The following is a 26,829-nucleotide window of genomic DNA, read 5'->3' as shown; positions in this document are numbered from 1 at the left end:
GTCTAGCAGACTGAGCAGTGCAAATGTTGAAGGCAGTCTCAAAGAAGCAGCTTAGTGTCTCTTGATGCCAAGCTGTCTCGGTTCCTGGTCGATTATATGACCACCCCTCGTGCAACAACAGGGATAGCTCCATCAGAATTGCAGATGGGGAGAAGATTCTGGACCAAGTTAAAGTTGAAATTTCCAGACCTGGGCAGGGAGGGTGAAATGGCAGCGGGAATGTCAATGCTAGCCACATACATCCTCTAAGTGAGAGAGACACTTTAATTCAAGCGAAGAAGTTTGGTGCTGGAACCATAAGAATGGACCTGTATGAGGCAAGGTTGATGAGGTCGGGTCCGTAGCTAACAACATTCAGTTAGGTGAGACAGTCCTGAACATACACTCGGATCACCTGAAAGCTGTTACCTTGCAAACTAGGCAGGAGCAAAACATTTCTGGGGCCTTAGAATAACCAGAAGGCTTGTTTGGAAACTATAGGTTCTCCCCCACTGCCTTGAGTTGAGGAAACCTCAGAATCTGAAATGGATGCAGCCTCGATACTGTTACTGCTGGAAGAGCAGGAAACCCTCCCAAGATGCTCCAGACCCAAGAGATGGGCTACTGTCTGGTACATGCCACCTGTGTCAGGGTCCAAATAAAGGGACCGGGCCTGGGGTGAAAATGTCTCAGGAAAAACTACAAGAGGAAGACCAGGCCCACATCCCTGGACATGGGTGGGGGTTGGTCTGTGGGGGATGGGGATGTAATGACTGGAACCAGCTGGATCTTGCGAGTTACAAGATCCTTGTTTGGGGTTGTTATCCTGGGCCAATCAGGAAGCCCCAGGTGACCAATATGAACAAGGGATTTAGAATCTCCTCAGTTAGGGGTCTGATTCCAAGTTGGCTGGCCAAGGCCAGTGTACTGTGCACAAGTAAATAAAGGGGGCTTTGGTGATGGGATACCAGCCTCTGTCCAGTTATTTCAGTATATTGTGAATAAGTGCTACTCTTTTGAGTGAAAATATTGGCATCTGTTATTAGTTTTGTACATCAGTAAGGTCTCTGCATCTGAACTGGCATGGGAAGAAGGGGTGTAACATTTCAAAATAGATGTGGAGAGTCAGGGATCTATCCACATATTTAATGTGCCTCCTGCATCTTTCTAGAAGATTCTTGCATTGCTCAATTTCAAGACCAAACCAGATTGGCATGGATCCAAATATAGTTAGAAAGGAGGTAAAGAGTCCTTCACTGCACTACACTGCTCTTCTATGGCGGACTAGGAAATAGAAGATTGGTTCTGTCTGTACACCATGCCACATGCTAGTTTCTACCCTCAATTCTGTACCAATGTGATTTTGAACTCAGCAAAATAAGACAGGTCTACCACCGTCAGGAGAAGAAATGAGATTGGGAGCCAGGAGATGAAAACTGAAAAAGAAATGGAATCTCACACACGTGTGACAATAGCCGCACCTCCATTTCCTACCTACCACCTCATCCTGCCTTCTTGACCTGTCCATCTTCCCTGGGCTGACCTATCCCCTCCCTACCTCACCTATACTCTCCTCTTTACCTATCATCTTTTCTCTCCATCTTCGGTCCACCTCCCCCTCTCTCCCTATTTATTCCAGTTCCCTCTCCCCATCCCCCTCTCTGAAGGGTCTAGGCCCGAAACGTCAGCTTTTGTGCTCCTGAGATGCTGCTTGGCCTGCTGTGTTCATCCGGCTCCATACTTTGTTATCTTGCAATCATATAGCCTGTCAAGAGGGGGAGCTATTGGAAAACGAGTCGCCCTAAGGTGTTTATTAAGGGTCATTGAGTTCATAAACCTATTCCACAGTATGTCACAATTATACAGTGAACCAGGAGGCCCAGGCTTAAGTACCACTGTCTCCAGAGGTGCGTCACAACTACTCTGAAGAGATTGAGTTGAAAAAAAATCTGCAGCGAATCCTTAGAGTTAATGTGCCCCTCTCTCAGTCAGGAGACCTGGGCTCAAATCCCAGCTGCTGCACAGAGGTGTGTAATATTATCTAGGAATAGGTTGATAAGAAACATATTCTTTGACGTTGTCTATAATGAAATGTTATGCTCTTCTCCCCATGCTAATTCAGAAGTAGACACCCTACTGGGACAAAAGTAATAACAGATGCCAATATTTTCAGTCTCAATTTAATAGAACTTATTTCATTTATAGCAAACATGCCAAACCATTGTGATGCTTGTCAAAAAAAACCAGAATTTGGTCCAGAGGTTTTTTTGGGGTATGAATTTACTTGGGATTTTAATCATAAAATGTTAACAGAACTGTATTACAGCTGGTGAAAGGAATTTCTTTTCTAAATTTGCTTTTTGGATGGTGAATGTTAATTAAATGGCATCAAGTGTTGCTCAGTTTAGCTACAGCACCAACCAGCAGCAAAGTAACATCTCATATATCACAAAAGCCAATTTTTCTCCAAAGGATACAGGCTGGATCAGAAGCTGCCCTGTCAGCACCCACTGCTCACCAACCTAGTGCTCCATTTGTGTGCCCAACTGTGCCTAGATTGGGGCAAATGAAGATCCCACTACCCCAGCAGGCCAACTGACCTGGTTTCCTGGATGGGATAGCAGCCAATTTTCCTGCCTGGCCAGAAGGAGGGTAATCGCACTTGTGTCAGATGAGGCTGTTAGTGATCATCAATTGAGGCTTAACTGGTGACAGGGTGGGAAGGTTGATGAGGGAGCAGAAATTGAGCAAATATCTCTTTGGTGTCAATTTGCTGCATTAGTTCCCTTGCCTGCCAACTTCCCCACCTCTGAAAAATAACAAGTTATCTGAGACAGATCTTGGAAAAGGATTAATTAAATTTTGAAACTAAAATGAAAAAGACTTGTACCAAAATGATAACAATTCAATGATTCTGTAGCAATGTAGAAGGAGGCTGTCCATCCATTGTGTCTGCACCTACTCTTTAAATGCCCATTATGACTTAATGCCACTCTAACTTTTCCCTATAGCCAGAGATTTTTTCGACTTAATTAATGCTTTAATACTCTCTTAGATGCCTAAGTTGAACCCATCTCCACCACCCACCAGGCAGCGCATTCAAGACCTGAACCACTTGCTTTGTGAAAATATTACCTTTCACATCATATTTACTTGTTTTGCAAATTACCTCCTATCAGTGACATCTTATGTTTGACCATTTTATGACGGCTCATAAATTCTCCCTATCTGCTCTGTCCAGCTCCCACATGACTTTTTAAAAACTTTTACCAAATCTTCTTTTAGCCATCTCCTCCCCAAGAAAAAATGTCTCAACTTCTCCAATCTATTTCCTTAAATAGTGTTGCTCAGTCCCACGAGTTATTCTCATAAACTTCTCCTCCAGTCTCTTCAATGCATTCATATCCTTCCTGAACTAACTCCAGAGGGTGGCATGGTGACTCAGTGGTTAGCACTGCTGCCTTACAGGGCTAGGGACCCAGGATAATAAAATGTGAGGTTGGATGAACACAGCAGGCCCAGCAGCATCTCAGAAGCACAAAAGCTGACGTTTCGGGCCGAGACCCTTCATCAGAGAGGGGGATGGGGTGAGAGTTCTGGAATAAATAGGGAGAGAGGGGGAGGCGGACCGAAGATGGAGAGAAGAAGATAGGTGGAGAGGAGAGTATAGGTGGGGAGGTAGGGAGGGCCCCACCACCCAAGACATTTTTCCATCCCCACCCTTGTCTGCTTTCTGGAGAGACCACTCTCTCCGTGACTCCCTTGTTTGCTCCACACTGCCCTCCAACCCCACCTCACCTGGCACCTTCCCCTGCAACCGCAGGAAATGCTACACTTGCCCCCACACCACCTCCCTCACCCCTATCCCAGGCCCCAAGACGACTTTCCAAATTAAGCAGAGGTTCAACTGCACATCTGCCAATGTGGTATACTGTATCCATTGTACCCGGTGTGGCTTCCTCTAAATTGGGGAAACCAAGCGGAGGCTTGGGAACTGCTTTGCAGAACACCTCCGCTCGGTTCGCAATAAACAACTGCACCTCCCAGTCGCAAACCATTTCCACTCCCCCTCCCATTCTTTAGATGACATGTCCATCATGGGCCTCCTGCAGTGCCACAAGGACACCACCCGAAGGTTGCAGGAACAGCAACTCATATTCCACTTGGGAAACCTGCAGCCCAATGGTATCAATGTGGACTTCACCAGCTTCAAACTCTCCCCTTCCCCCACCGCATCCCAAAACCAGCCCAGTTCGTCCCCTCCACCCACTGCATCCCAAAACCAGTCCAACCTGTCTCTGCCTCCCTAACCTGTTCTTCCTCTCACCCATCCCTTCCTCCCACCCCAAGCCGCACCTCCATCTCCTACCTACTAAACTCATCCCACCTCCTTGACCTGTCCATCTTCCCTGGACTGACCTGTCCCCTCCCTACCTCCCCACCTATACTCTCCTCTCCACCTATCTTCTTTTCTCTCCATCTTCGGTCCGCCTCCCCCCCTCTCTCCCTATTTATTCCAGAACCCTCACCCCATCCCCCTCTCTGATGAAGAGTCTAGGCCCGAAACGTCAGCTTTTGTGCTCAGAGATGCTGCTGGGCCTGCTGTGTTCATCCAGCCTCACATTTTATTATCCTGGATTCTCCAGCATCTGCAGTTCCCATTATCACAGGGCCAGGGACCCAGGTTTGATTCCAGCCTCAGGCAACAGTCTAGCATTTGCACATTCTCCCTGTCTTTGTGGGTTTCCTCTAGCTTCATCCCACAGTCCAAAGATGTGCAGGGTAGGTAGATTGACCACGCTAAATTGCCCATAGTGCCCAGGGATTTTTACGTTAGGTGGGTTAGACATGGCGAAATGGGTCTGAGTGGGATGCTCTTTGGAGGGGCAGTGTGGAGTTGTTGGTCTGAATGGCCTGTCTCCACACTGTAGGGGTTCTATAATCTAGAGGCTGGTATCCTACCACCAAGTCCCCCTTATTTATATGTGCAAGGTACTTGACACTGAGGCAACTCTGAGTGAACAGAACCTCTGACACCAGCCAGAGCTCCCTGATTGGTGCTGTTAACCTGGTCCAATCTGGTTGTTACAACCACTACTTCCTGACCCCTCTAAGTTTGGGGATATAAGCCTGTTCTTATATTTTTAGCCTCTTCTAGGGCATTTTGGCACAGATCTGGTTCCTTTCAATTCAGCCTTGGGTAAGAAGTACCAGATCGTTTTCAGCCTCTTGCACCCAGACTGAGATTTCTTTGATGCTAGATGGAGGGGGAGAACCCACAGGTTCTGGCAGCCTTTCCAATTTTTCTGAGGAGCCAAGTATGTCTCGCTCCTGCCCTGTTTGCCAGCTGCCTGCTTTCATGTGGTCCAGGTGCTTGTTCAGGACTGCTTCATGTACGCAAACTTTGTTCTTCTCAGTATAAGACCTCCTGTTGATTATGCCTCTTACCTGTGCAGGGACATTGCCATGGTTTTGGCATCAAACCTCATCACCTGAAATAAACTGTCTCTCTCATTTAGAGGAGTCTTAGAGGAGACATAACTTTTTGCCAACATTTTCAGTTTGGAAACCACTGGATGACCTGGTGGAGTTCAACCAGTATCTGGCAGTGACCTTTGCTTGGGACAATCACTCTTGCTCCTCATAATATGCCTTCCTGTCTGGTGATCTGGTCTAGTCAGGTCCAGAAACGGTTCAAATCTGATTGTGATCGTCCTCTTGCGTCCCCCACCACCAGCAGCTGTTTTAGTTTTGCCAGGACAGGATCTTTTGCGTTTACAGTCTGCTATTGTTAGTGATGACCGGAATGCTGTCTGGAAAGTTTAAATCCAGAATGAGCTCTTCCAGTGGCGGCACTGCCAGTGGTGTACTGGCCAGCTGGAAGCGGCTCATGGCATCCACATTTCCTACTTAGCTTTGCGGATGACACTCCAACTTGTAATTGAATGCACTTAGAATGAGAGCCCGCCACTGAATTCAACCTCAAGCTACGGGCGGCTTGGCCTTGTCCTTTTTAAGTTGTCCAGAAGGTGTTTGTGGTCCATTACTATTACAAAGTCACATAAATAATGGTATTGGTAGAACTTTCTCACACTGCCAAACCCTCCTTCTCTATCTGGGCCTACCTGCGCTCTGCATCAGCCAAAATCTGGGAAGCATACATTATTGGATGTTCCTCTCCATTAGGCCATCTGTGAGCCAGCGTTACCCCACTGTATGGGGCAGCATCGCATACAGCACCATATCTCACTTGGGATCATAGTGTCCCAGCACCTTAGACAATGATTGCTGCTTCTTAACTTCTTGAAAGGCTACATCTTGGCTACCAGACCATTTCCAAGGCTCCCTTTTTCAATAGCAGATGTAAGGTTACCAAGATGGAAGCCAGGTTACTTATGAATTTTGTGCAATATTCACCATTCCAAGGAAAGACCCAAGCTCTGGTACAGACATGGGAGCTGGCTTTGATAGCCCTGACTTTATCTTCCAGTGGGTGTAACCCTGTCTTGTTGACTCTGTAGCCAAGTAAGTCACTTGGGGTGCCTGGAACACATTTTTCTCTTCTAAGGCATATGCCCACCTTGGAGGAACATCTAAGGACTATGTTCATATTCTGTAAGTGCTCTTTATTGGTCTTCCCTGTTATTAGAACTTCATCCAGACAAATGGCTACCTAGGGTAGATCTTGTAAAATGTTCTTCATTGTCCGCTGAAAAATAACACAGGCTGATGATATGCCAAATTGCAGTCTTACATATTGGTCCAAACCCTTATGAGTATTAATTATAGCACATACCTCATCTAACCACAATTACAGGTATGTAATTGGCTCATGTCCAGCATTGTGAAGGACAGTCCCCGCGCACCGCCCCCCCCAACATTCTCCACTAGATTTGTGTCTAATCCTTCTATGCAAGGGATTGGGTATTTATCCAGCATTGAGAAGCAGTTTACCATTTGTTTAAAACTCCCACAAAGGCAAAATGACTCATTAGGCTTCATTATCAGTACGACTGGTGGTGCCCATTCAGTAAACTGTACTGGCTTGATGGTTCCTTCACATTCCAGCCTCCTGATTTCTGCCCCTACTTTTACATGTAAGGAAAATGGCACTGCACCGGCCTTGCAGAATCGTAGAATTGCTTTCTGGTCAACATGCAAGGTTATCTTTGTTCCTTTGATAGCCCCTAGACCTTCTTGAAAAATGTTTGGGTATTTAATTAGGACTTCACTCAGGCAGCCATTTTCTAATTGAAAAGCGTTGAACCAATCAGGGTGAATCTTTCTCAATCAATTTTGCTCCATCAGGCTTGGGCTGGAGCCTTTTTATTACAATCAGTAGTACTGAACCCGCTGCTTCTGATAGCAGACTGAAACCAAAATTGTACCCTTAATCTGTAAAGGTTCCCTAATCTAGAATCTGTCTACCCAAGGTCTTATACAGACCTAAGGGTTGGAATCCGGAACGAATCTTGTTAAAGGCTGGTTCTGCAATCACTAACAGCCATGCCAGTATCAACCTCCATTAGAACTAGGTGACCATTAATTCAGATGTTTATTTTGATTGGTTCTGATTTGGATGTTGCTAAACAATTTAACTGTTCCAAGCCAGATGTAGATGGGCTTTCCAAAGTGTGCACTCATACACATACTAGCCCATGAGTTCTTTTATTCAATTCAGGCCTGGTGGTACTCTCTTTTGCTGTCTCGAATCCGCATACGAGCAGCAATTGCAATGGCTTACTGGCCCAGATCCCGAAGAATACGTTAACTTTGGCTCAGGCTAGGGTTTATTTTAGGGTTTTGCTGTGGGCTAGCTCAGAGTCCCTCTGGTCAGGATATGTCCTGAGTGAGGCCAGGTAATTACCTTCACTCAAGTGGTGTTCCCCAAGCTCAGTCTGCCTGGCAAGGATGTTCACTTTCGTCAGCATACCCTGTAACTCATATGCTCCATTTGCAGCATTTTCTAATGACAAAGCTGGTTTGAAATCTAGTTCCATTTCAGCTAGTAGGCACTTTTGCATGGTACATCATTAATCCCACATATCAAATGGCCCACATACCAAGTGGTCTCTCAACATCTCATTAAAGGCTAAACCAAAGTCACAAGCCTCTGTCAGTTGTCTTAACCTCGTCAAAAATCCCAACATGGATTCCTCAGTTCTTGAACTGCCAAGTAAAACTGATAGTATCTCAGAATTGGAGGATGCTTTGGGTTGTAATATTGCTTAACTAAACTCATCAACTTTTGAAAGGTTTTAGTATCTCAGGAAATGTTAGCTCCTAATGCTTGAGAAACTAATCCAGAAGACATGAGGAGAATTGCTTTTCATCTGTTCCAGTATAACTTGCCCAGAAAGAATAATATATGCTTTTCACATACTGGGCCGAGCCTTTGATGGCAGGATCAAAACAGTCAAGCTTCCCAAATAACGGCATGATACCACAAATGCTTACCCCAAATCAAAGATGACTGTTGTGAGTGAATTTTTGGAGAATTGTGACTTTTTTTTCTCTTATTTCAGTGGCAACAACTCCACGGAGGCAAGAATCCCATCACCAAATCATCCTTTATTTATACTTGCATACAATAAACACTGATCTGGCATCCTCAGAGCCATTTCTTGGAGTGAACAGAAGCTCTGACACTCCAGTTTATGTCTGTCTGTCAGCTAGGGTTCCCTGATTGGACTGTGTTAACAGCCCCAATCAGGGAACTCATATTCTCAGAGGATCACCAAGCTGACCTTGTTACAATCACTACACTTATTAAATTATACAACAGTTTTCTAGCTGAGGCATAACTTATGCTTTATACATGTTCAACATAACCTCCTTGCTCATTATCCCCATTAATAAAGTCTGAGAATTATTGAATACCAGTCCTGCCACCTTTTGTGACTTATACACATATTCGCACAACTGTCTCTGCTTCTGTACACAATTCGGGATAGCGCCCTTTAATTGTACTGTATCTCCATGTTCTTTCTAGCAAAATATATCACTTTACACCTCTCAGTGTTGAACGTCATCTGATAGAATCCATACAGTGCAAAAAGAGGCCAATCAGACAAATAGAGTCTGTATCAACCCTTCAAAAGCATTCCACCAAGACCTAGGACTGACCCTATCCCTGTAACCCAGCATTTACTGTGGCAAACCCACCTGTCCTGCATATCCCTGAACACTATGGGCCAATTTAACGCAGATAATCCATCAAACCTGCACACCTTTGACTGTGGAAGGAAACTGAAGCACCCAGAGGAAACTTACGCAGACATGGGGAAATCATGCAAATTCCACACAGACAGTCACCCGAGGCTGGAAATGAACTTGCCGCTGTAAGACGGCAGTATAAACCATTGAGCCACCATGCCACCCTCCTACCACCTATCAGTCTACTCTACCAAATTGTCAAAATCCTTTTGCCATTAGATACTGTCCACTTCACAGAATTATTTACTATAAACTTATTTATTGTCCTCAGTTATTCTAAAAATATATATTTAGATAGTTTAATTTAGAGAAAACAAAGCTAATGTGTATGCGTTGTGACACTTTAGCCGCATAAGGGATTCAAAGAGGAAAGATAATAAGATTTTAATGTTGAACTGTTGCATTTAAAACAACAAATACTTTGAGGCAGCTTATTAATGATTGGTAGTTAAGAGACACTTGAAATATGATTAATAGATTATTATAAATTATGTCATATAATTTTGGTGACAGGTAATTGGCTTTTCTTAAAAAATATTAAATGATACTTTTTTAGTACCAGCCCAGCAGTATCTGTACATTGATCTTTAATCTTAACTGCTCACATTAGTAAGGCCATATCACCTTATATCTTACTGCTTCCCTGAGCCCTACCATTATTATGTGAAAAGTATTATCGTGTCGATAGCAAAATGGCAACCATTGTGTATTCAACATACCTTCCAATAGATGATTACACTTTTATGTTTGTTTGGTTTTATTAGCTCACATGAACTCCATACATCCAAGACTCCACCAGGCTCTACAAATTTTCATTAGGGAAGAAAAGTTATTTTCACTACGAAACTAATCATTTGCAGAAACATTTTTAATAACTAATGAAGCATGTATGACCTAACTAATGAAGTGCACACTGCTCTCAAGTTGTTTGTCATTGATAATTCAATGCATGTTATTTTATATGGCCAATGGCTAACTGAGCAACAAATCTGATTGTGTGCACATTCATTAAGCTATCCTTAACTGATAAGCACAGACTTAAGGGTTCGAGGAAGAATCTTTCCTGAATGTTAAGTTGAGGATGAAATGCACCCATTAGTTAGAAATTTGTCAGGATGTTGTGTGCCCTGATAGTGGGTTGGAAAGCTGGATGGTATTGCCACTTTGACTATTTGTAAGACCGAGGCTACATTTTAAGTTGATTGTGCAGCTTATTAACTGCTGTTGGGACTTCTGCCCCTTTAAAAGGTATGAGACCATCTCCAAGAGAGCTACTGGCCAATTGTTGGAGAGCATGCAGCAATGGATACTTTCTTTGTGGCAAGCTGAGTGCCTTCAGAGTTTGATGAGACAGGCAGGACCCATCGATATATTGGGGGAGTTGGTAAGGGAGTATTGTTGTAGGGTAGACGCTGCAACTGGCAGCCTCTCACATTTCCTCAAAAGGTACAGATCACCAGGTAGCTTTCCAAATGGGAAATAACCTATATATTGCTGTTAGAATGCTAGGCTGGTGATAACAGGCCTAAGAGTTGTAAAGATATACAGCACAGACACAAACCTTTGGTCCAACTTGTCAACGCTGACCAGATATCCCAAATTAATCTCATTGCATTTGCCAGCATTTGGCCCATATCCCTCTTAAGTCTTCCTATTCACATAGCCACCTAGATGCTTTTTGAATGTTGTAATTGGACCGACCTCCATCACTTCCTCTGGCAGTTCATTTCCATACATGCACTATCCTCTGCATGAAAAAGTTGTCCCTTAGGTCCCTTTTAAATTTCTCCTCGCTCACCTTAACCTATGCCCTCTAGTTTTGGGCTCCCCTACCCTGGAGAAAAGACCCTGTCTATTCACCTTACGCCCCTCATGATTTTGTAAATCTCTAAGGTTAGCCCTCAACCTCTGAAGCTTCAGAGAAAATAGCCCCAGCCTATTCAGCATCTCCTTGAAGCTCAAACCATCCGACCCTTGCAACATCCTTGTAAATCTTTTCTGAACACTTTCAAGTTTAACAATATCTTTCCTATTGCAGGGAGACCAGAACTGAACTCTGTATTCCAAAAGTGGCCTCATCAATGCTCTATACTGCTGCAACATCCCAAATCCTATTCTCAGATGTTCTGATCAATAAAGGCAAGTGTACCAAATGCCTTCTTCAACACCCTGTTTACCTGCGACTCCATTTTCAAGGAACTATGAACCTGCACTCCAAGGTCCCTTCGCCAGGCAACACTCCCCAGAACCTTACCATTCAGTGTGCAAGTCCTGCCTTGTCCTACCAAAATGTAGTACCTCATATTTATCTTAAGGCCTCTGGGGTGGAAGGACCATCCACTGCCTTTACTGCCATGGGCAGGATGCAATGGCAGGCTGAAGGAGATCGGAACTCTGCTCCCTGTCTTCTCTTGTCATTTTATTCCTATTCCTATATGCTGAAAAAAATCTTGTCTGCATTGTCAAGCTGCTTTTGCATTTTTAATTGGAATAAATTCTTTAGTTAGCTGCTATTGACATTTTCTCCTCTAAAACATGTACACAATTCATCCAGCAGAGCTTTGCTCAAGGGACAATACATATCTAACATATTTTGATGTTGCTGAGTACATATATAAATATGTTGGACATACACTCACCAGCCTCAGGTGTTTTGTTTATAAAAGATTTGCTCCAGTCACTCCAGTAGTTGTTGCTTTTTATGAGGTTACAGTGGATCTGAAATTCATATTCCTTGAAAGGCTCCCAGTTGTAAAAATAACCTGAATTTCCACTGATAATGAAAGTGTTCTTAGCAACCTAAAATTGTTAATAGAAATATTTTTCCCATACAATCTTATGCTTCTCTTTTCATTGCAAATTTTCTTAAAAACAGTTCTTTCAATCAAACTACAGCATAGAAAGCATTTGCATTTATCTCTGTGAGTGTAAATAATTTTTGATGGTGGTCAAAATAACCCCACTGGCACTGAAAGCTTACTCAGTGAGAATTGGAATCCCATTCCTTCTGCTTTTAAATATTGTTATAGATTTAAAAATATCAAAATATAGAAACTTTTTTTACATTTCATACTGTCTCATTTATCACTGTCTCTTAATCCCATAACTTTCCTTCTCTTTACTTTCTGTATATTGTTTGTCCATTTTCTACTTCCTGGTTCAGATTCAATCTATTTCGGTAGCCTTTAATCTGATTGGATTAGGAGGCACATTGTTGTTTTTCCTGTTCTTAAGCATCCTAGAAAACTTTTGCAAATAATGCACTATTTTGATTTTCCTGCAATTGGAAATTCTAGTACAAAGCCTACAAAATGCAAGTATAAAAATAGATAATGGCTGCCTAATCTAGCTCACTAGCTTTTTCTAAATGGATGTGCTCCTAAAAATGCAGAGACCTGTTAATGCGAATTTTGTATATCTAAAAGCCCTACCTGAAAGCTCTATTGACATGATAGACAAAAGGGACCTAATTCCCTGAAAGTGCAGACAGTGGTTGATACTAACCACTTTGTGAAGTATATCAGGAAGTAACCAGAATTTGTTTATTCTCAGAAAATCCAGCATTTCTTCAATGCTTAGGCACACAGTTGGACAGGATAGCTGATGGGAGATAGGGATAACTGATAGAGCCGTCATTGGTGAAACATTTTGGAATATGAGGGTAGAAACCTAAAGTAAGTCCATGATCAAAACCGCTATGGACCAGCACGTTAGAATTTTCAAGTCCCACTTGTCTTGCTTGAACAGGTCAAGGGGAGTACTGCAGTATTGTCTAGAGAAGGTGTGCTGGATTCTTCGAGTTAACATTAATTCTGTCTCTCTCTCCACTGATCTGCCAGAGTTCCATCAGCATTTTCTGTCTTTTTTTCCAGAATGGTAGTGTTTTACTCTATATTCTTTCATTGAACCATTTGGCCTTCTGAACACAAAACAAAAACTGTGGAAGAAGCTACCTACATTTCATGTACTCAAGAGCCTTGCTTCAAAAACATAGTTATTCAAAAATTTGGAGCTAGTCAATGCTTGGATTCTGGGTTCTGCAGCCCCCAGTAACTGTTTATGTTGTGGTAAACGGATATTTCCTAGATCTACTTGTTCATTAGTGCTGTATGATTCATCAAGTATTTGATAAATGGGCAGCAAGGTGGCTAAGTGGTCAGCACTGCCGCCTCTCAACCTCGTCTGCATGGGTTTCCCACTGTCAGGTTACCTCGTCTGCATGGGTTTCCCACTGTCAGGTTGGTAAGGTTAATTTCTATAGGTGAATAGGGTGATAGAGTTAGTAAAGATGGTGCAGAGGTAATGTGTCTCTCTCTGGATCAAAGTTCTGTGTTCAAGTCTGATCTGTCCTGGAGGAGTGCCATTGATGAGTGATAATGGGAACTGTAGATGCTGGAGAATCCAAGATAACAAAGTGTGAAGCTGGATGAACACAGCAGGCCAAGCAGCATCTCAGGAGCACAAAAGCCGATGTTTCGGGCCTGGACCCTTCATTGATGAAGGGTCCAGGCCCGAAATGTCAACTTTTGTGCTCCTGAGATGGTGCTTGGCCTGCTGTGTTCATCCAGCTTCACACTTTGTTATCCTGGAGGAGTGCCATAACAGGTTTAAATAGGTTGATGAAATATAATTTGGAGTTGGCACTGATTGCCAGTTTACCCTCTCCTCAGAAGGCATGCAAATCCATTTTTAGGCACATAATTCCCTAGACACCAAACAGCATTTGAATTCTGGCCTTTAGTTGTGCCAATATCAACAGCGTTTCAAGTTCTGAAACCTTGGTGCCTCGGTTACTGCAAAATCATTTGATGATGAGTGACCTTCCGCTATCACTTTTTCCATTGTCAGGTATAGCTTCAACTCTTGTCTCTTCCTCTTCAGAGTCAGCTGTGTTCAACCATTATAACAGAAGCAACCCTTTAACCTCTGCAGCCTCCCTGGTTTCTGTCGCTGTCAATAGTGGATCTACTTTCAGGAGAAATTCTCACTGCCATCCTGCCCTGTTGACCTCCTCTACAAAGGAAATATGATCAGATACCCACAGGATTGCTTCGGTGGTGAAATTCTTGCTTTCATTCACTAAAGATCCAGGGAAAATACAAATGTATCACTAAGTTTTCAGGAGCAAAGTATAATGGAAGTAAGAGCCTTCTGTTACTGTATTGTCGTTTACATGATAAATGTGCAACAATTCACCAAAATACATTTTTAGCATGAGATGAAGATAAGATAGGAATGCTTAAAAGCAGCAAAACAAAAACACAACCAATACTTGAAGAAATGAAATTGGTTATAGACATATTATAAACTCCAATGTAGCAGCATTTTCCATTCAATTTATGAATTTTAGGAATAAATGTTCAGAGCCAGACTCAAAGAGTGGCTTTCAATGTAAATGGAGTATGAGTTTGCATCAGGAAGGCAAAGTGAAACAGAATGAGTATGTTAACTATGTCTTCATCAAAAAAATGCATACTTTATTAAACAGCACTTTGCAAAAAATCTGGAACTTACCAGAGTCCATCTCATGTTAGGATTGGATATTATTCTGTATCTTATTTCAAACTGACATTCTGCATTTGTTGAATTTCTCCAGTGAATAATGATCTTGGGAATTGAATTATTTAGAAATTCAACTTTAGTGATCTTTGGAGCATCAGGCTTAACTATTTAAACAAAGAAAAGTTTCAAATTAGCATGAAAATTAGAGTAAAATTTCTCAAACAACATTTTTGCCTCATTCCTTAAGGATGGTGATTGCAAATTTCTATTACAACTTTCTTGAATAATTATCATAATTTTAGAGACAACTCAAAAACATATCTATTCAACATGCCAGGCCTGCTCCTCAGTCTATTGCTAAAGTTATAGTAGCAAGAGAGTCTTCAGCTGAATTCTCCCTGCTCCCTCTGGTACTCCACTCCCCAGGTATGGATGATTCATTAGTCCTGCATATTGAAAGTTAATTCGAAGAAGCACCGAGGGTGGCAAGTGTCCCAAATGTAATTTAGGTGGACAGTTTTAGTGCGTAGTATCAAAAGTGGCTCAATAGCACCAGTTGTGAGTGAGCTGGCTGATTCCTAAAGGACGTAGCTGTTGCATTGATTTTGCAACAAGTGACCAGGGAACCAACAGGAAGGGAAAAAAAATTGACTTTGTCTTCACCAATTTACATGTTGCAGATGCATATGTTCGTGACTGAATTGGTAGGAGTCACCACCATGCTGCCATGAAGACAAAGTTACATCTTTGTATTCAGGATAATTTTCATTGTGTTGTGGTATGATGGGACTGTGCTAAATTGGAAAGGTTTCAAACAAATTTATCAGCTCAAAGCTGGACATCCATGAGGTGCTGTGGCAATCTCAGCAGCAGAATTGTATTCAGCCTCGAAGTTTAACCTCATGGTCTAACATATCCCCCATTGTAACATGTCCATCAAGCCAATTAACAATGGTTCAATAATAGTGCAGGAGGGCATGCCTGGAGCAATATCAAGCATATCTCAGAATGAGGTGGCAATCTGGTGAAGCTACAACAAAAGATTACTTGCATGCCAAACATCAGAAGCAGCAGCAATAGGCAGATTTATGCAATTGCACACAAACAAGATCAAAATGTTGTGCTACTACGATATCCAGCAGAAAGTGGTATTGGACAACAAACAGAAAAGGTCATCAGATCTTATTTTTTTCTTCACAGACGCTGCCAGATCTGCTTAGCTTTTTCAGCAACTTTTGTTTGTGAAACAGAAAGGGGAGCTTCCTCAAATATCCCATCTTCATTGATGAGGGTTCCCAGTTAAATACATACTGTAAGCATTTCCAAGCACCTTTAGCTAAAAGGGCTGTGTGAATAATCCATGTTGGCTTCTTCTTGAAGTCCATAGCCTCACAAATATCAGTCTTCAGCCAAAATGATTCATTTGATATCAAGAAAAAGCCAATATCTACCACAAAGACTACCTTACAGGTTATGTGCTTTGAAAACATTCCGGCACCAATACTGAAGAATTCTGCTCCAGAACTTCAACAAGGAAAATCGCCCAGGTTTGTCCCCTACACAAAAAGCAGGACAAACTGAACCTGGCCAACTACTGCTTCATTAGTCAATATTCAAAAATCAGTAAAGTGGTGGAAAAGGCCATCAACTGCACTATCAAGCAGCACTCACTTTGCAAAAATCTGCTCAATGGGACTCATCTTGGGTATGCCAGGGCCAACTCAGCTTATGACTTCATTACAGTCTTATATCAAAGATGGACAAAGGTGTTGAATTTCAGAGGAGACATTAGAGTGACAGCCCCTGACATCAAGATCACATTTGATTGAATGTGGTAAGAAGGAGCCCTAACAAAACTGGAATCAATGGGAATCAGGGAGAAAACTCTCTTCCTGATAAAGTTATACCTAGGAAAAGGAAAATAGTTGTAGATAGTTGAAACATAGAAGATAGAAGCAGGAGGAGACCATTCAGCCCTTTTAGCCTGCTCTGCCATTCATCATGATCATGGCCGATCATCCAACTCAATGGCCTAATCCTGCTTTCTCCCCATAACCGTTGATCCCATTCACCCAAGTGCTACATTTAGCCACTTCTTGCGCACATTCAATGTTTTGGCATCAACTACTTTCTATGGTAATGAATTCCATTGGTTCGCCACTCTTTGGCTAAAGAAACAGCTCATCTCCGTCCTAAATGGTCCACCCCAAATCCTCAGATTGTGACTCCTGGTTCTGGACACACCCATCATTAGAAACATCCTCTCTGCATCAACCCTGTCTGGTCCTGTTGGGCAGCACAGTGAGGCTGCAGTGCTAACCACTGAGCCACAGCACCAGGGACCTGGGTTCAATTCTACCTTCAGGTGACTGTATTTGTGGAGTTTCCATATTCTCCCTGAGTCTGCATGGGTTTCCTCCAGGTGCTCCGGTTTCCTCCCACAATCCAAAGATGTGCCGGTTAGGTGGTTTGGCCATGCTAAATTGCTGTTGGTGTTCAGAGATGTGTCGATTAGGGAGGTGTGTCTGGGTGGGATGCTTCAAGGGTTGGTGAGGACTTGTTGGGCCGAAGTGCCTGTCTCCACACTGTAGGGGTTCACTGATCTAATTAAACTATAAGTCTCTATGAGATCCCCTCTCATTCATGTGAACTCTGGTGAAAACAATCTTAACCTAGTCAATCCCTTCATCCCTGGAATCAGCCTGGTAAACCTTCGCTGCACTACCACAAGAGCAACAGCATCCTTCCTCAGAAAAGACAGCTAAAACTGTACACAATATTCCAGCTGTGGCCTCACCACGGCACTATATAACTGAACATCCCTCCTCCTGTGCTCAACTAGTTGTTGGAGGTCAGTCATTTCAGCTGCAGGACATCGCTGCAGGAATTCCTCAAAATAATATCCTAGAGCCAACCATCTTCTGTTGCTTCTTCAATGACATTCCTCCATCATAAGGTCAGAAGTGAGGACATCGCTGATGACTGAACACTGTTCAGCTCCATTTATGATTCCTCAGATAATGAAGCAATCCATGTTCATCCAAATGCAAGAAGACCCAGGCAATATTCAGATGTGACTGAAAAGTGCCAAGAGATTCATGCCACATGAGTGCCAGGCAATGACCATCTCCAAGAGATATTCTAAAAATTGTCCCTGGACATTCAAAGGTATTGCCGTCATTGAACCCCCACTATCAACATCTTGGAGATTGTCATTGACTAGAAACTGAACTGGATTAACCATAAAGATACCATGGCTGGAACAGCAGGTCACAAGATAGGAATCCTGCAATAGCTGACTTATTCCCTGACCAATGTTCCATTTAACTTTCTTTGTTGCTATGTAGACCTCTGAGATCTCGAAGTGGAAGCCATTCTGATAGTGGAAGCATGCTGTTTGATAATCATGCAGCTCAGAGGGGGCATTGTTTTTGACTCCTCAAAGCATATCCACCATCTACTAGGCTCAAGTCAGGAATGTAACAGTACTCCCCACATACCTGAATGAGTGCAACTCCACCAATACTCAAGAAGCTTGTCACCATCAGGATAAAGCATCCCGCTTGATTGACACCACATTCAGAAAATTTCATTTCCTCAACCACTGATGCATAGGAGGATCAGTATAAATGATCCACAAGGTGTATTTCGGAAATTCAGCTCTTTAGATAGCACCTTCCAAACCCATGACCACTACCATCTAGAAGAGCACCAGATACATGGCAATACCACCAGCTGAAAGTTTCCCTTCAAGTCACTCAAATTCCTGGCATAGAAATACACACTGTTACTTCAGTATCACTGGGTCAAAATTCTGGAATTCTCTTCCTGACATTTTGGGGCTCACAATAGCAAGAGGATCAGAGGTTCAAGAGAGCAGCTCACCATTACCTTCACCAGGGCAACTGCTGGCCCAGCCGACATTACCTATGCGCTATGAATAATTAAAATTAAGAGCCCTAGTCAAGCTGTTCCAACATAGCTATGTTGTTGGCAAATGCCTGACAGTGGAAGTAGAAAATTGACCAATTTTGTCCTATCCAAATGAAGCAGAACAAATCCAACACATATACTATCAATCTATGTTAGATCATCTGTAATACTGATGGAAGATGCAGTCAATATTACTAACATGTAGCATTTGCCGAGTAATACTCTGCTCACTGATGGTCAGTTTGGGTCCTGTCATAGCAAGTAGTTCCTGACCTCATTACTGCCTTGATCCAGCCTTGCCATGGATAAAAGAGGTATACTCCAGAAGTGGGGCAAGAATAACTGTTCTTGACACCAAGGTGGCACTTGAACAAATGAAGAGACATGAATAAAACTGGAGTCAATAGAAATCAGTGGGGAAACTCCTCACAGGTTGGAATCATACCAAGCACAAAGGAGGATGGTTGTGGTTACTGGAGGTCAGCCATCTCAGTTCTAGGAAATCTCTGCAGGATTTCCTCGGGATAATATCCTAGGCCCAATTATCTTCAATGGCTTCAATCAATTAACCTTTCGTTCATCCTAACGTCAGAAGTAGGGATGTTCACTCATGATTCGACAATGTCAACACCATTCTCAATTCTTTCTATACTGAAACTAGCCAAGTCCATACGAATAAGACCTCGACAACATCTGTAAATGGGCTGATACGTAGCAAGAAACATTAGCTACATAAAAATGGCTCTCTACCACTGAGAAGGATAAGGGCAGCTGATGCACTGGGCTACAATCCCATGAAAGGTAGTTTCCAAGCCACATGCCATTGTAACTTAAAATGACGTTTTCATTTCTTCATGGTTGCTGGGTCAAAATCCTGTCATTCCATTCTCAACATTATTCCCTTCATTGATGTCAGCTTTTCATGAAGGTGTTTCACCAGCACCTTCTCTTGCCCTTAAGTGCTGGCCTTGCCAGTGATGCCTAATGTTTTCTAAAAACCCAACATTCCTCCTGTTCCAGAGATAATGGGAACTGCAGATGCTGGAGATTCCAAGATAATAAAATGTGAGGCTGGATGAACACAGCAGGCCAAGCAGCTTTTGTGCTCCTGAGATGCTGCTTGGCCTGCTGTGTTCATCCAGCCTCACATTTTATTATCATTCCTCCTGTTCCATGCTAGATATTAAATCCAGATCTCCAGGTGGATGCAAGGACTGATGCTGTGTTGACAATTATGTCTGGTTTCATTCCATATCGTTATGCCAAGTACAGATGTGCAGAAACATTACTTGAGCTATCCCACCCTAATGTCAAAATTGTAACAGGAGTACACCAGGACATCTGAAGATTTCCATTCCCATTGTCTGTTCAATGCTGGGGTTAAATACACCCTCATACAAACTTTCCCGCCCTTCAACAAGAACAAAAATATGTTTTCCAATAAGAATTATGAATTTGATGTTGAGACCTAAAATCTACTGAGCCATCAGAAGATTCAAGTCTAGAACCAAAAAGATCATGCACAATAGTAACTGGTAGAAATAAGAATTCTGTACCTATATCATTGAGCGAAAAAGTTAGATGCTTGGATGTTGCATTTCCTAATGCATTCTCAGCTTGTATCCAGACCCTGTATATAGAAGCTTTCTGAAGATGATCTGCAGGGACTGTGACACTGCTTGATCTGAGGTTTGTTGGAAATATCTGTTCTTTCCCTGTTCCTTCACTGTAAGGATAAAATAAAACAAATCTCATAACACAGCACTGTGAGAATAGAAAACACTTTACTACAAATGTAAACAGAAGTGAACTTTTTTCTTCTAATGAATGTAAAAAATCTACAGCAGTCCTATAATCTAAAATGAATGTAATGAATGTAAAAGAACCTACAGCAGCCCTACAACATAAAACTAATACTCTTTCCAAATCTGCCAGGTCCAGCAGTCTAAGAACAAAAACAAAGTTGCTGGAAAAGCTCAGCAGGTCTGGCAGCATTTGTGGAGGAGAGAACAGAGTTAATGTTTTGGGTCCGGTGACCCTTCCTCAGAACTGATGGTGGCTGGGAAAACATCAGTTTATATGCAGAAAACAGGGAGGTGGGTGGGGTAGGGAGTGAATGACAGGATAGAGTCCAAAGAGAGAGAAAAACAGTTGGACAGACAAAGCTACTAACCTCATCCCACCTCCTTGACCTGTCCGTCTTCCCTGGACTGACCTATCCCCTCCCTACCTCCCCACCTATACTCTCTCCACCTATCTTCTTTACTCTCCATCTTCGGTCTGCCTCCCCCTCTCTCCCAGTTTATTCCAGTTCCCTCTCCCCATCCCCCTCTCTGATGAAGGGTCTAGGCCCGAAATGTCAGCTTTTGTGCTCCTGAGATGCTGCTTGGCCTGCTGTGTTCATCCAGCTCCACACTTCATTATCTTGGAATTCTCCAGCATCTGCAGTTCCCATTATCTCTGGACAGACAAAGGAGTTGCTAACGATCATGCTGAGAGGGTGAGTAGTAGTTAACGGGAGCGTTAGTGACTAATAACAGGAGGTGTGTAGTGGCAGGCTATGTGGTAACAAGGTCTGGTGAGTGAGGTGGGGGACTGGGACATGGGAGAGTTTAGGGCCTAAAATTATTGTACTCAATATTGAATCCGAGAGCTGTAGTGCCCCCAAGTGGAACATGAGGTGTTGTTCTTCCAGCTTGCATTGGGCTTCACTGGAACACTGTAGCAAGCTGGAGACAGATGTTGGCCTGGGAGCAGGGTGGTGCATTGAAGTGGCAGGAAACGGATAGTTCAAGTCTTTTCTGTGAGCAGAATGTAGATGTTCTGCGAAGCATTCGCCAAGTCTACACTTCATTTCCCCAACGTAGAGGAGGCCACATTGTGAGCAGCGATTGCAGTAGACTGGATTCTTGGAAGTGCAGGTGAAATGTTGCTTCACCTGAAAGGTATGTTTGGGCCCTTGGATTCTGGGGAGGAAGGAGGTAAATGGGCAGGTGTTGCACCTTCGCCGGTTACAGGGGAATATGTCGTAGGGCTGTGGGGAGGTGTTGGGAATGAAGGAAGTGCAGACCAGTGTGTCCCGGAAGGAACGGTCCATGCGGAATACGGACACATGAGGGGAGGGGACTATGTGTCTGGTGGTGGCATCTTGCTGGAGGTGGGGGAAATGGCGTCTGATGATCTTCTCGATGTGGATGCTGGTGGGATGGTGAGGATAAGGGGAACCCTATTGCTGTTGAGGGAGGGAAGAGAAGGGGTGAGGGCAGAAGTGCGGGAGATGGGTTGGACCTGATTGAGGGCCCTGTTGACAACAGAGCTGGGGAATCCTCAGTTGAGGAAGAATATGGACATTTTGGAGGCTCCCTTGTCGCTGTTGGCCTCATCTGATCATATGCGATGGAGATGGAGGAACTGAGAGAATGAGAAGGAGTCTTTACAGGAAGTGGGTCGTGAGGATGTATAGTCCAGGTGGCTGTGGGAGTTGGTGGGTTTGTAATGGATATTAGTGGCCAGTCTATCCCCAGAAATGTCGAGGAAGGGAAGGGAGGAGTCAGAGATAGACCATGTGAAAGTGAGGGCAGGGTGGAAATTGGAGGCGAAATTGATGAAGTTTTCCAATTCTAGACGAGACAGGCAAGCAGCACCGATATATTATCAATGTATTGGAGAAAGAGCTGTGTATGGGGGCTGGAATAGGACTGGAACAAGGAATGTTCCATGTACCCCATGAAGAGACAGGCATAACTAGGGCCCATGCAGGTACCCATGGCAACCCCTCTTAGCTGAAGGAAATGAGAGGAGTTGAAAGAGAAGCTGTTGAGGGTGAGGACAAGATCAGCCAAGCGGAGGAGGGTGGTGGTGGGTGGGGATGGTTCAGGTCTTTGTTCCAGGAAGAAGCAGAGAATCCTAAGACCCTCCTGGTGGGGAATGGATGTGTAAAGGGATTGCACATCCATGGTAAAGAGAAGGTGGCTGGAGCGGGTAAACTGGAAGCTTTGAAACTGGCGTAAGGTGTCAGATGAATCATGGATGTATGTGGGTGGAGATTGGACCGGGGGGGAAGACTGAATCAGGAAGGAAGAGATGAGTTCTGTGGGGAATGAGCAGGCTGAAACAATGCGTCTACCTGGATAGACCTGTTCCTGGATTTTTGACAGGAGGTAGCAATGATCTGTGTGGGATTGGGGGACCATTAGCTTAGAAGCAGATGGGGGGAGATCCCCAGACGAAATGAGATCTGCAACCATAGTGGATACAATGGCCTGATGTGCCATGATGGGGACATGGTCCACGGGAAGGTAGGAGGAGGTATCTGAGAGCTGGCCCTCAGCCTCTGCAAGGTAGAGGTCACTATGCCAGACAACAAAAGCACCACCCTTATAAGCAGGCTTGATGACAAAGCCAGGGTTAGATCTGAGTGCACTGAGTGCAGTCAGTTCGGAGGGGGATAGGTTGGATTTGTTGAGAGGGCCAGTGAAATTGAGACGACTAATGTCACACTGACAGTTCTCAATGAAAAGGTCGAGTACAGGTAAAAGGCCGGCGGCGGGGCGCGTCCAGCTGGAGGGAGAGTGTTGGAGTTGGGCAAAGTTGTCTGTGGGGCAGGGAGAGGACTCTTGTCCAAAGAAGTGAGCATGGAGGCAAAAACGGCAAAAGAACAGTTCGGCATTATGTCGTGCCCGACAGTCGTTAAGGTGGAGATGCAGAGGGATAAAGCTGAGGCCTACGCTGAGTACACAGCATTCAGCATCAGAGAGAGGAAGGTTAGGAGGGATGGTGAATACATGAAAAGAGGTGGGGGTGTTGTGGGAGGGAATAGAGTCAGAGGGAAGGGGAGTAGAGGTAGATTCCAGAGGGCCCTGGCTATTTTTGAGTTGCTGTGTCTAAGAGTCTGATTGCTACATGGATGGACCTGCAATCATCACTTTACATGACAGGGTGATAGGAGCCTTCTGCTCACTGCATTTTTGTTTCTCACTAGGAAACAGCGTGGTGCCACTAGGCACCTCGTCATTTGAGGATCCACGCACAGACCCCTAGACGTTTTCTCTGAAGTAACTGCATTTATGTCTGAGCCCTTTCTCTCCACACTGCCTGACACTTTCAGCCCTGTGCGAGTTCAAGCTGGGGAAGGTTCAGCTGTCTATGGGCAGGACACACTCAGCATTTTTCATCCATCTCGACACAAATGCCACCAAGCTCATCCTGCCAAAACTCTAAGGCCAATAGGGTGTACTTTAGGGCAGCTTCCTCCACTCAGCTGGGGACCTTGGGAATGAACTGAAATGTAGTGGGAGGGAAAGAAAGAAAAAATCTCCTGAGGCACACAGATTGCACATTTGTAAATATATGTTCGCTTTTCTTCGTCAACTATGCATGCAATCATCTGTCTAACCAACACTGATGGTACAGAGCCCTGCCATCCTTGGTGCAATTATGTCAGCATCTCCTGCACCATGTGCAGGTTGTGGATAAATGGTAGGTGATTCTTATTTTGGTGGTTAGGATCAAATGTTTAGGTGGCAAAGCATTGTTAGTGTATCACAGCCATTAGTGAGATTGCTTCCTGATGCTGATTGATGTAGTCAGGAGTGTTTGTGACCTGGATGTGAACTACAGATAGTAGTTTAATGCCTAATAGGAAACTGCATATTTACAACGCAAATTTAGGTAATACTACAGTCAATGCATGACAATAAGCATCTGACTGCTCATTTGCGAGAATCTCATTTTGCATTCCAACACTTAGTTGGAAAATATGTCTTTTTATCTTGACATAGGTCCTCTCCAGTAAAATAGGTAGCGTATAAGGAGGAGGACCTCTGTCTAAAGAAAAGGATTCAGAAGTGAACATGACGGAAGAAGATAACCTCTCTGATGAAGGGTCTAGGCCCGAAACGTTAGCTTTTGTGCTCCTGAGCTGCTGCTTGGCCTGCTGTGTTCATCCAGCTTCACACTTTGTTATCTTGGATTCTCCAGCATCTGCAGTTCCCATTATCTCTGATGATGGAAGAAGATTTCAATTTTACGTTGAGCTCAAAATTCTTTGAGCTGGGATAATGAGGGGAATTGCCAAAGATTGTTCAGGATCACTGAGAAGATCAGAAGGTATGGTGAATACACAGCAAGAAGTGATATTAAAGAGGGCTGGGGGTCAAATGGCATGGACAGAAAGAAGGATATGAAAGGTGTTAATAGCCGTAAGCTGTAGAAGCCTGTGATCCTTCAAACCTGCCATGATGGAAAAGATTTACTGTTAAAGTATTAGATAATGAAGTGCAACTGCAGAACAGTTCAAATTTTAAATAGAGTAATTTTGTGCTACTGAAAGCAGAGACTAAGAATACAATATGTTGTGTATTGATCTCAAGATGCTGCAAAAACAGCGATTCGAGGGGTGCTGAATGTAAATCTGACCATCTGTAATGGTGAGAATATTCGGAACATACTGGGTGAAATTTCAACTGAAATCCACATTGAACATGCTGAAAACAAAGATAACAGTTGAGGAAGAAGATGCAACTGTCAAAGCAAATTTTAGTAGATATCTGATTCAACACAAGAAACGAATAGAAAATAATAAACGAGAATAAAGCAGAAGTTACAAACAGAAACCTTGACAAAGAGAAGAGCAGAATTTCTTCCAGATCGTGTTCCATGAGGAGAAATGGCAGTGAATTGAACACTAATACAGAAGAAATACATTGTGAATGCTGGAAATCTGAAATAAAAACAGAAAATGTTTCAAGTAGCGAAGACATCCGGCAGCAGCCATGGACAGAAACAGAATTAGCAGGGGGAACAAGTGTGTTTCTTTTGTCTGAGCAAGTGGCTTTACTTGTGGGTGACATGAGGCACTTCAAGAGACAAATGCATTAATCAGGCAGGTTTATAATACAGACTGAAATTATCTGTGTCATAGTAACCTGTATATGAAATACAACTCCATGGAATACAGATCCTGATCGCAAGTAATCCTGGTCATGTCACTGGCCATTACAGATTAAAAATAAGGATCCGTGAAGAAAAAATAATCACAGGAGATCCTAAGAATCTCATCTGTGGGCTGCATTTCACAAGTACAATCCAAGATTTTATAGGCTCTCCAAAGGGACAGTGCTGATTTCCTCTCACTTTGAACTGTAATTATTTGCCAACATGTTATTATATGCAATGCTCCCTTTCTTGGATGATGTAGGGGTTATGGAGACCAGTATCAGTAATGATACAACACTTACAATCTCCTGATATAGCAAGGTGTGGAGCTGGTCCAGCAGCATCAGAGGAGAAGGAAAGTTAACATTTTGTGATAATGAAATGTGAGGCTGGATGAACACAGCAGGCCCAGCAGCATCTCAGGAGCACAAAAGCTGACGTTTCGGGCCTAGACCCTTCATCAGAGAGGGGGATGGGGTGAGGGTTCTGGAATAAATAGGGAGAGAGGGGGAGGTGAACCGAAGGTGGAGAGAAAAGAAGATAGGTGGAGAGAGTATAGGTGGGGAGGTAGGGAGGGGACAGGTCAGTCCAGGGAAGATGGACAGGTCAAGGAGGTGGGACGAGGTTAGTAGGTAGGCGATGGAGGTGAGGCTTGGGGTGGGAGGAAGGGATGGGTGAGAGGAAGAACAAGTTAGGGAGGCAGAGACAGGCTGGACCGGCTTTGGGATGCAGTGGGTGGAGGGGAAGAGCTGGGCTGGTTGTGTGGTGCAGTGGGGGGAGGGGACGAATTGGGCTGGTTTTGGGATGTGTGGGGGAAGGGGAGATTTTGAAGCTGGTGAAGTCCACATTGATACCATTGGGCTGCAGGGTTCCCAAGCGGAATATGAGTTGCTGTTCCTGCAACCTTTGGGTGGCATCATTGTGGCACTGCAGGAGGCCCATGATGGACATGTCACAATGCAATGCCACAATGATGCCACCTGAAGGTTGCAGGAACAGCAACTCATATTCCGCTTGGGAACCCTGCAGCCCAATGGTATCAATGTGGACTTCACCAGCTTCAAAATCTCCCCTCCCCCCACTGCATCCCAAAACCAGCCCAGTTCGTCCCCTTCCCCCATTGCACCACACAACCAGCCCAGCTCTTCCCCTCCACCCACTGCATCCCAAAACCAGTCCAACCTGTCTCTGCCTCCCTAACCTGTTCTTCCTCTCACCCATCCCTTCCTCCCACCCCAAGCCGCACCTCCATCTCCTACCTAC

The 26,829-nt window shown here is 43.8% G+C and overlaps 1 protein-coding gene across 1 annotated transcript in view; it reads right to left on the bottom strand.

Annotated features, from left to right (window-relative positions):
- LOC125456518 (interleukin-23 receptor-like) overlaps positions 1–26,829 on the bottom strand; it is a 120,137-nt gene that overhangs the window by 60,949 nt on the left and 32,359 nt on the right. The window contains exons 5-8 of the mRNA XM_048539697.2: positions 20,187–20,356; positions 14,710–14,861; positions 11,835–11,994; positions 9,915–9,997 (exon numbers count right to left, since the gene is read on the bottom strand). Of these exons, the coding sequence (XP_048395654.1) occupies positions 9,915–9,997; positions 11,835–11,994; positions 14,710–14,861; positions 20,187–20,356 (565 nt within the window). The remainder of the gene's footprint in view (positions 1–9,914; positions 9,998–11,834; positions 11,995–14,709; positions 14,862–20,186; positions 20,357–26,829) is intronic.

This window comes from Stegostoma tigrinum, chromosome 8 (assembly GCF_030684315.1).
Source record: "Stegostoma tigrinum isolate sSteTig4 chromosome 8, sSteTig4.hap1, whole genome shotgun sequence".
Classification (NCBI taxonomy): domain Eukaryota; kingdom Metazoa; phylum Chordata; class Chondrichthyes; order Orectolobiformes; family Stegostomatidae; genus Stegostoma; species Stegostoma tigrinum.
The sequence above is the reverse complement of the archived record's forward strand: the minus strand, read 5'-3'. Positions and strand labels throughout refer to the sequence as shown.